Genomic DNA, 10,697 nt, shown 5'->3' with positions numbered 1-10,697 from the left:
GTTCATAGCTAGCAAGTGTTTGACTTTGGCAAGTATGAGTCGAGCTTTCCCTAGAAAGCATTTCTAAAGGTTTAAGCTTTCATTTCTTCTATCCACAGACATGTGTATGTGATTTTCTTTTAGAGAAGAAAAATGTACATCTAACAGTTATGTAGTCAGATAAAGTTATACAATGAAATAAATGGGTACTATGGACAACACAATTTTATAGAATGTTAAATGCATTGTCATTACTTGCAGCATGGATTGACAGCTATTTCTCTGACTTTACTCTGGACTAACTTTAGGACGAGGCTATTTTTTATTCACTGCTTTATGTCTTTGATGCAACATTTGTATTTTTTCTGACACATAGATTTCCATGTCAATAAAAAAATATGAAAATACAAACCAAATGTGTTTGCTTCTTTTCTTTTTTTTTTCCATCCCATATATTTGATGCCATAAGATATATTTAATAAAACTTCACATGCGTATAAGACATGTACTGTGAGATTCTTCTTTGGGCTGTAGCGTCAAACTGGTAAGAGGCTCAGACAATTCACGTAAAATAAAAATTCTCCTCCTTTCTTCGTTTGTTGGAAGCACAACATCTTGGGAAATTATGACCTTAGAAGAAAACATCATTGTAGAACTTGATATAAAATTAAAATCCATGTGTCCAGTTACAGTTAAGATCGTGATTTTTGACATGTAATCCAGAGGTGGGTAAGTCTCTTGCCAAACATAGCAGACCATAGAACATATAGAAAGAGGGTAACACACTGTCAGTTGGATTTCTTGGCAATAACTATTAATTTATGGCAATTTAAAATGGATGATCATATTTATTTTACTTTCTTATGAATGATTGTAGCTTTACTATTGCACTTGGAATCTTGTATTTCTGATGTGCGTACTTCTTCCCAGGAGGGGGCAGTCCGTAGCCAGGATCAGTTGCTTTCCATTACACTTTTAATCCAAGGAATATAATTGGAAACTCGAACATAAACACCAGGTTTCATGGGTTGGGCACAGCCAAGGCCCCAAGAGGTGACTCCATGTTGAACAAATTTATCTTGGTCCAGACAGACTAGAGGTCCTCCACTGTCCCCCTAAACAGAGAAAGAATAGGATGATTCCTTCAGTGACAGACCCATGTGCAAGGGTGGCCTTCTCACAGGAGGCACAGAAACAGAAGTACCTCCTACATGTGAGGGCCGCACAAGTTATAACTAAACACTGGAGTTCTAGCCAGACACAAGTTCTCTATGCATGTTGTTGAACACTTCTGTAAAATCATCTCTTCACATCATCCAGGCATTACATCTATTTTTGGAGTAAGGGGATTTGCTGAGAAGGCATCTGATTGACCTTATTCACTTAAACTGCACCTCCTCTCTCCATCTTTTTTCTGAGATCTTCAGGGCTTCCTCTTGTTACCAAATGATCCAGTGGTACTGACACTCGGAAATTAGTAGTTCCTTTGGCTCATGTTTGGCCTGCATGGCAGGCTCCACTGCATTTTTCCTTTACTGCTAACTGAGATATCTCAGGTTGTTAACTGAGCTAGCTTGGACACTGGAGGCAGTCTAGTGAGGCAAGCAAAGTGATCTGAGAAAAAAAATCAGGCCATTTGTCAATCCAAGTTGGCTCACATACACCTGGCTTGTGCAGCTGTATGTAACCATGTGCTCTGTAGTTCAGGCTTATCTGAAAATTGCCTGCCCCGCTTCCTGGCAGCAAACAAGGGAGAAAGGAAAGAGCAGCATCCATGTGCTTTTTTCAGCTTAGATGCCATGTTGCATGGTCACATCCCAAGGATAATTCTGCGCCTGGCCTCTATAGCCCAGAAAGCAAAGCACTATTTTATTTGAATGTGCTTACAACCAAACCACAGAATCACAAAATATTCTCAGTTGGAAGGGACTCACAAGGATCATCGAGTCCAGTTCTTAAGTGAATGGCCCATACAGGGATCAAACCGCACAACCTTGGCACTATGAGCACCATGCTCCAACCAACTGAGCTAGTCTCAGTGTCTCTGATGCTTACAGACTTTCTTACCTGACAAGTATCTGTGCCACCATGAATATTCCCAGCACAGAGCTCACTGTTTTTGACTCTACCATTCAAAAATTCAGGGCGGTTGCATATTTTATTCTCAATTACAGGAAATCCAGTTTCCTTTAAGTAACCAGTACCACCAGTTCCTTTGCAAATGAGAACAAAACCAAAAAAGAATGAATGACAAAGGCAATTATCATATTCACAAAACAAACATCAGGATATGGATAAGCAGTAAAATATCATAGTGTTTATGCACTGTGCATAGTACTTCCCATGCATAATATGAAGATATACCAAAAAGAGTAAGCATTATCAGTATTATGGTACTTATCACCCTCTACCACCCATCAACGTCTACACTGCACTGATTGACCTTCCTGCTTTCACACTACATCCATGTGGATCCAGTACCCACCGAAATTTGTGAGAGTCATTCCCAAGCCATTTTATTTCTCTATATTTGAGTTTTCTGTGGAAGAGATGTGTTAGGAAGTAAACAGTTGAAAATGGCATGATGGGCAAGGAGGCAGAGAAGATACTGATGCACTTCTCAACCAAGACAGAGTGGGAGGTTTTGAAAATGAGGGTTGTATTTGTTTGAGATGTGAACCAGGCTGGCTGGGAGAAAAAAGCATTTAAGAGAATGAGCAAACTCACATTTATGTGATCAAGAAATAACCTAAATCTAGAAAAACTATCCTTGATAGGATAAAAGCCCACTTTGAGGAAAAGCATAGTGGACTGAGAGAGAAGACTTGGTGGTTCCTTAGGTCTCATACTCCTCTTTCAGTGTTGGTTTAGAGGGTTTCAGTTTACTGAGTGGTTTAGGAGAATCCATATCAGCAGGAGAGAGTGGAAAGAATGGCAGTACCTAATGAATTTTGATGAAATAAGTTTTTCATCAATAGCTTGTGTGGGGCACAAAGAGAATACACTTTGGATTCAAGTATATACCAGTCTCCAAACACTGAGCTTTTAGATGTGTTAAGGCTGTCTCACCTCTTGTATCCCCCCAGCCCGTGACATAGCACTCCTCTCTTCCTCCTAACACAGTATTTTCTTTTGGTAAACAAACCGGGATTACATGATCATTAATGACTGCTGGGCTGTAAGAAACAGGAACAATCATTAGCACAATTATGCTTGATACCACCTTCAGGTTTCTAAAAAGACTTGATATGCATTCAGCCACCTATCTTTGACATTCTTTGTTTCAGGTAAGGGTTTTTTCTGATGTGCAAAACTATTTTTGTTTTAGGCTCAAATCCCTCAGAAAGCGATACACCCAAGGAAAAGGTCTGAAATTGAGAACAGTTAGAGTATTTTGATACTAAAAAGTACCTATATAAATCCAGGAGAGTGCTTTGACTTAGACTAATGCATAGCCAGCAAAACCTAATTGCAAAGCTATTAGAAAGGGTATGAATTAGTGGCATTTAACACATGCTAAATGTGTTAGCTTGCTCTGCCTACATCCAGTCTGACTATAATTCACTTTCCAACGGGACATTTAGCACACAGCAAAACTTAAGTTCATCTGACTTGCCTCTGGGTGGGTACAGCTAAGGCCCATTTACAAACCCACATTATTACACTGAACCTTCATCTGTTTTGGACCTGCACTGCAGCCGAACAAATCAAAGCCAAACCACATGTTCACATCTGCTTGCTGCTCTATGGACATACTCCTTTTGATTGCACAGTTCCACAGAAAGCATTTCTGATGAGTGAAAAGAGATGCAAGAAGGGCCATACTGGGTATTGCATCAAACGTACACGCTCTTTGCCTGCACACTGTCCAGATCCGGTGGAAGAGGAAATCTCCCTACCACAGCACAGAAACGGCATGGAGTGCCATCGTGCTAATATTGCATGTTTCAATCCTCATTACCTTATCAAGATAGAAGCATATAGAAACACTGAAAGCTCCTCTAGGCACTATCTCCTCCTTTTCTGCTGCCACTACCTCCCTCCCAGCAGCTGGCGCCCAGCACGTATCCACCTTGGATCAGTGTCCCTAAGCCCTCCTCCCCTAACAAGGCAGCCCTCTCACTTTCTGAAGCCCTGGCGCTTCTGCAGAAAGGCAAGAAAGAGAGGATCTTAAATCGCTAATTGAACGGAATGTGCAGAAACGCCGCACATTACTGCAACAGCAGCAGAAACCACTTTTTAGTCAACTTGTCCCATCAGAACAAAGGAACGCTTAAGGTGAAAGGGTACCTGCTGAGTTTTAGCAGAGCAATGTCTGCCCTGCGTGGCTCCTTGAACAATTTCTCCACATCAAGTTTTTGTACTGATGGCTCTAACGCTGCTTCTTTGTGTAATCCAAGGTATACTTTATATGAAGATGGCCGTGAGGACCTATTGGAAATGATTGCACATGGTGAGCTGATGAACACACACCCAGAACATAAACGACTTATGATGTTACTTGGCACCTTGTTCTATCAAAGTCAGATAGCCAGCTTTAGTGTAAACTTAATCCCTTATTATGGCACATGAAATCAAGTTGGCAAAAGTTATCACTGTCACTCTGTTTTTCAGTCAAAACTCAGCTTTAATGAATGACAAATAGACTCAGCTCAATTAGAATCATAGAACTATAAAATCATAGAATCTGCTGAGTTGGAAGGAACTCATCAGGATTATTGAGTCCAACTCCTGGCCTATGCAAGACACTCCAAGAGTCACATTATGTGCCTGAGAACATTGTCCAAATGCTTCTTGAACTTAGGCTTGGTCCTGTGAGCACTCCCCTGGGGAGCCTGTTCTAGTGCCCAACTACTGTCTGGGTGAAAAACCTTTTCTTGATATCTAACCTAAACCATCTCTGATTCAGCTTTATGCTGTTTCCTCGAGTCCTGTTACTGGTAACAAAAGTGAAGAGATCAGTATTTGCCCTTCCACTTCCCCTTATGAGGAAGTTGCAGACTGCAGTGAGGTCTACCCTCAGTCTCCTCATCTCCAGGCTGAACAGACCAAGTGACCTCAGCCACTCCTCCTATGGCTTCCCCTCCAGATCCTTCATCATCCTTGTGGCCCTCCTCTGGATGCTTTCTAATAGTTTAATGGGTTTTTTTACAATGTGATGCCAAACAAAAATTGCACGCAGTTCTCAATTCTCAACTGTTTGCAGTACTGAATTCTTAACTGTTTGCAACCATCTCAGGTCGGGTATTTGGTCTCTTTTTTTATTCCTGTGATTTTTCTATCTAGGATAAAAAGATGTTGGTGTGGGCCACAACAGATACTTACTTTTCTAAGCAGTGAGCAGCAGTAAGAACCCACTGAGGATCTATCAGAGTCCCCCCACAGAAATGCAAGCCATAACTGTAATAGAGCAAAAAGGCATTGGTTTCAGATGGGAAAGTTAATTCTGCTTGTAATTAATCATGTAATCTTTCTAACGTGTGCCTTTACAAACTAAAGACATTATTCCACAATTTCGATAAGAAACATTTTGCTTTCCTTGGACAATGTTTCTTGTAATGATGGTAGTCTTCTGTGGACATTTTTATAAAGCCTTGTATGAAAACACCTAGATCTTTGCTCTTAACCACTATTCCTATTACTGGAAAACCTTGTGTGCAGTGAGGTTCACCATTTCAGAGATTCTGGCTTTTTCTAGCTCTAATCACAGTCAAAAAGCTCTGCAACTAGCCTTGATTCTTAGTTTTGTTAATAACTTTGCCAGTAGGATCGAATACTGACATGGAAGGACAGATCAAGATCTGCACTAGCCATACTTCAAACTGTTGCTTCTACTCGCAGGATACTGATTCTATTGTAGAATATAGTGGCAGTTTTAAAGTCATTCTGCCTTCTAGTAAAAATGTTTTTGAAATTAGCTGTTTTATTGATCTGATGGGTATCTGTCACAAAATAGAGCATTCTTGGTTGTCTAAATGACCTATCTAAGATTATCAAACATAATGTTTACCCTTGAGCTATTTTTAAATTAAAATCAACTTTATAATGCTGCAACCACATACTATAATATCATATGAGAGGCAATGTTCTTTTGCATGCAAAGTCTAATGTAATGGGGAATGGCCATACCTCGTACGGAGACTAATCTGCCAGGGCCAGGAGTGCGGATGGGAAATACAACCAGCAACAATCCTTTGAGCACACAACTTTTGTCTGAACTTGGCTTTTCCACATTCATACTGAGCAGGAGCTACAGAATAAGGAAAAAAAATCACTATAAGGAAGTTTAATGTGTATGCTATCAATTCACTATGAACTCAGAAAACTAGAAGGTGAACATGCTACAGTTGTCACTTCAGCTTTTGATTCTCTTCAGGCAATTCTGTACCATGTAGCACTGATATGTTGTTAGGTTACCTTCATCTGGAACACTTAAAAATGCCTGGTAACTTTTTTTCACATACAGTTCCAGTGGTCAGCAAATTACACATGCATAGTTCTACAATCGGAAAGAAAAAACCGCAAAAACAGGAGGGGAAGGAGAAGGAAAAAGAGAGAAAAAAAAAATAAATTCTCTCAACATCTTTAAATGTATTCTTACAGATTCCAGCAGTGTAGAAGTTGCACTGGCGGATGTTTTAAGCTAATCTTGGTGGTAGAGAATGTGAAATTCAACTGTGTCTCTTTGGAACAAAATTTTGTCCACTATTATCTCAGGATCATTTGGTACTTCAGATGTCTCTGAGTTCTCAAAAAGAGTAGTTCATGTTTGACCACGGAAAACTGACTCTTATCAACACAGAATTTAGAATTTGTTGTCAGCAAAAGGAACTAACTAATGAAATTAATGGCAAACACCGTGGTTTTTCTGTTCTTTAGAGGAACATCTGAACAAAAAAAGTATTAATTTAAAAAAGAAGTGAATCAGCAAATGGAATACAATAATTTTCCCCCCTAAGAGTCCCAGCCCAACACTTTCAATGCAGTACTATTTTTACAGCTACTCTGTGTGCATGATATAGAACATCTTTCTTTTTCTTATTTGCTCCATTTTGGGGTTTTGATCAGAGCACATTTTCTTCTGCTCACAGCTGAGAGGATAAAGCAGCAAGAAAGTCACCCTTCTTTTGAGTGGAAACTGCCTCTCTTCCTAAGATAGCTTTTGTTCTTGACAGACGTGAAAGGACTAGAAACCAAAATGTTGCAAAACCTTCTCATTTTACACTTTGTTGTACCACCTCATTCAGATTACTAAATGACTTGATTACTACTAACAAAGACAAGGGCATCTGGTTAAATATTTAGGGCCAGATGCACTTTCCAGACATCAGATATGGTACAGTATCAGAGGAGGGTCAATATGATTTTCATCCAGAACAGAACCAGAGCCATGTGAGCATGGAGTGCAAAAATTTTGCTGGGATAAGACCATGCCTTGTTCAGCCTCGCCACACACAGAGTTGTTGCCAGGTGACTAGGTAGGAGCAGGGAAAATTCCTGTTGGAATGACCCTATTTTGAAACACATGGCAAAACCCCACAAACTTCAGTGTGCCCCGGGTATATCTTGTGCTGCATTTTAGGCTTTCAGAGAACAAGCATCAATCTTAAAACTTCAGACACAGACTTTGAACATCACTTCCCAAGAGCCTTATTTTCCAATCTAAAGCTATTGCACTTCAATCAGTCTTTCAGACTAATCACTGAATGTCCTCCACTTGTCATAAAAGGTTACAGAAAAAGGATACACTAGTCTTTAAAGGAATAATTACGGCACTTAGGAATGTCACAGTACTCCCAGGCTTTTCTCGGGTCTGTTGTGTAGCACCAAGGTCCATTCACATCTCCATCAGGATTCCTGCAGTACTGTAACAAAGAACAAAGACACCAACTATTAACCGTGCAATAAAAAAGCCTATCAATTAAAGTTCCCAAATAAAATTAATTGTTTTCTTACTTCCTTTTTTATAAGTGACTTCCAATTGGTTTTGTCAAATTATTTTTCATTTTTCTGTTTGCTCTCTGACTTTAGGAAAAGATAATAAAAATGAAATTTCTTCAACTGTCTTCAGACAGTAAGCTTCAATTATGCAACCTTGGACCTCTGAGCTCTCAAAAAGTAGGAGATCTTGACCCCAGATGAGGTTTTCTAAAGCACTAAACTACTCCTGCTTTCACTGCAGTTAGTAGGAGTAGTAGGGTCAGTCCTGAGATCTTCTCACATCCAGTCTGGCTGCATGACTCTGGGGCAGGTGAGTATTATGTAGGCTGCTCTAGCACAACCTGGTGATGCAGGGTCCAATGTTCACTCAGATGTGGGGTGCCTGGTTAGCTCAATCACTCTGGGTTTTTACTGGGCATACTGACTGATCTCTGCTCAGCACAGACACTTCACACAACTGCATGCCATCACATATTTTTTCCAGTTCCCTTCCCTACCCTGAAATATATCCTATGTCTTAGGGAAAAGGAGAAAATATTTGCTACTGAGAGTCTCTGACAAATGTAAGAACCAAGCAGTTATGGCAGGCTGGTTTTCAGAGGGAGTTTCTCCAATCAGAGATGGAATTCATTGCAGTGTATACGATGCCATCACATAATTGACTAAAGCAAGCTCGAAAGTCATGTACCGGGTGAAAATATAGTTCAGTCTGGCAACATCAAACAAGCTCTTTATATCACATACACAGTTTGTCACAAATCTAGAGAACTAGTGCTGAGTACATGTGTTGGGACTTCGGAGATGAAGGTTAGAAATAGAGATCGCCTTACAGGGTGGGTCAGGCACATTGTATAATGGGTTGTGGCAGAAGCTGGAGGGCTGGAGAGGGAATTAACAGAGGATAGGGGCTACAATCCATTAGTTATATATCTCAAGGAACTTGCATTGAACATTGGTTTCATCACCATCTCACCCGTCGCTGTTACTACTGAAACCTATGACCAGGTGCTCTTTCTGTCAGATCAGACAGAGGTTCTGCCCACAGACAGTGGTGGGCAGATAGCGCTCAGTAGTGAGAAGAAGCAAGAGCTCATCTGAAGACCCTTGGTTGTGCTGCAGAAGCATTCAATAGAGCTTCTGGTCATCTCTGTGTCCCACAGAAGTACACATTGCCCACGTCAGCAAGAAATAGCACAATCAGGTTCTTGGATTGAACTGAGGAAAAGAAACTAATTAACAAAGACCACAAAATGCTTGCTGAGGAACCCTGAAGAAGACAGCCAAAGCTCAATGACAAGAAGTATTCAATGAACAGTTGTTTACATTTTTATCCAGGCCTGCTCTTGGATGAGTTGTGGGAGTGAAATAGTCATGGGTATGAGGTCTCTGAGAACTCCACTCTTGACAAGTTCTGCCCCTTGCAGTTTTTGCTACTGTGCCACGATAATCTTTACCATTACCGTTAATGCAGTCTGTAAAGAAAGAAAAAAAGGAAATGACTGTTAGCTGTGGGCTGTTTGGCCACATCCATAATTGACAGTGGTGAAGCAGAGATAAATTTGAGGAAATACTACTAGGACTTACATGTCTTACATAATATGTAGACAAGGAAAGAAGGGCAACATAGTGTTAACAGTGCCTAACAATGGTATTTTAATTTCTTTACATTTTAAAAGTTTTTTTTTTTCCATTATCACAGAAGTCATAAATCAAAGAAGCTTAGATTTAGTTGACCCCTCATGACTCCAGAAGTCAGGACTACAAAAGACTATGCATACACGAAGTGTTTTACTTGCAGACACTGATATCTGTCTAATGACAAATTTTACAGTAGGTAAAAAGCAGTTATACATGTTCAGCCAAAATTATTAGCCTTCTAAACAGAAAAATGCGCCATAGCAAAAAAAAAAAAAAAAAAAGAAAGAAAACTGAAAGCTGCAGTACTCTAACCATCTACTCAAGGGTTGGACTTGATGATCTCAGAGGTCCCTTCCAACCTGATTCTATGAACTGAATTAAAAAAAGTCAACTGTCCTCTAATGTGAAATGGAACCCTGGAAATGTTAATGCATGGAACAGTTGCCAGCAAAATGCCAACACTGCTGCATTTTCTGTCCTTGCTAGTTGCTCTCCCATAGTAGTGTGGACACTAGTAGCCATCTGTTTCCAGTATTGCCAGATGTAGTAGGTAAAAGACGTGATATTAGTTCCAAATCAAATACAGAAACCCTGCTATAAAATTGTAGAAGAATGCTCAGAAAATAAAGAGAGTAGATTCTGTATTTATTTAGAGTTTCCTGTATTTCATTCTCATAAAATTTGTGAAGTTGTTTCCATAAAAACCAGCTTGCTGGTTATGAACATCTCTAGGGGAAGCTGGAAGTATTCTCACCAGGATTTGTTTCCAGTGTTGTCTGAGGTGGTTTTGGTAAAGTCTGTGCTTCATGGTCATCACACCTCTTCAAGTTGCAATACTCCCACCTCACACCAGGGTCGGTGGTGTAGCACCATGGACGGCCATCAGCATCTGGGTTTCTGCAGTAGTTTTGTCTCAGGTCCCTACAAATGGAAAGATATTATATTCCTACCCATGCCACTGCTCTGTGGAGAACTCAAAAGAACATTTTAGAAAGCAGGTGTATTACAGAGTTAGCATATATCATTTATCATGTACATTCTGTCATTGCTAATTGAAATATTTTTCCAGCATAAAGAAATCAAGACACATATACAGAGTATTTAAATATGCCAAGTACTTATTCATTAATTAATGCTTA

General features: G+C 39.9%; 1 protein-coding gene across 4 annotated transcripts in view; it reads right to left on the bottom strand.

The window, feature by feature from the left end:
- Positions 1-370: 370 nt before the first annotated feature.
- Positions 371-10,697, bottom strand: part of PLG (plasminogen) — a 56,334-nt gene continuing 46,007 nt past the window's right edge. For all 4 annotated transcript variants that reach the window (XM_064648995.1, XM_064648994.1, XM_064648993.1 and 1 more), the window contains exons 11-19: positions 10,313-10,479; positions 9,244-9,392; positions 7,751-7,844; positions 6,109-6,229; positions 5,305-5,379; positions 4,270-4,410; positions 3,049-3,155; positions 2,047-2,192; positions 371-1,094 (exon numbers count right to left, since the gene is read on the bottom strand). In XM_064648995.1, coding sequence (XP_064505065.1) covers positions 933-1,094; positions 2,047-2,192; positions 3,049-3,155; positions 4,270-4,410; positions 5,305-5,379; positions 6,109-6,229; positions 7,751-7,844; positions 9,244-9,392; positions 10,313-10,479 — 1,162 coding nt within the window. In that variant the 3' untranslated portion in view covers positions 371-932. The remainder of the gene's footprint in view (positions 1,095-2,046; positions 2,193-3,048; positions 3,156-4,269; positions 4,411-5,304; positions 5,380-6,108; positions 6,230-7,750; positions 7,845-9,243; positions 9,393-10,312; positions 10,480-10,697) is intronic.

Source organism: Pseudopipra pipra, chromosome 3 (assembly GCF_036250125.1).
Source record: "Pseudopipra pipra isolate bDixPip1 chromosome 3, bDixPip1.hap1, whole genome shotgun sequence".
NCBI lineage: Eukaryota > Metazoa > Chordata > Aves > Passeriformes > Pipridae > Pseudopipra > Pseudopipra pipra.
The sequence above is the reverse complement of the archived record's forward strand: the minus strand, read 5'-3'. Positions and strand labels throughout refer to the sequence as shown.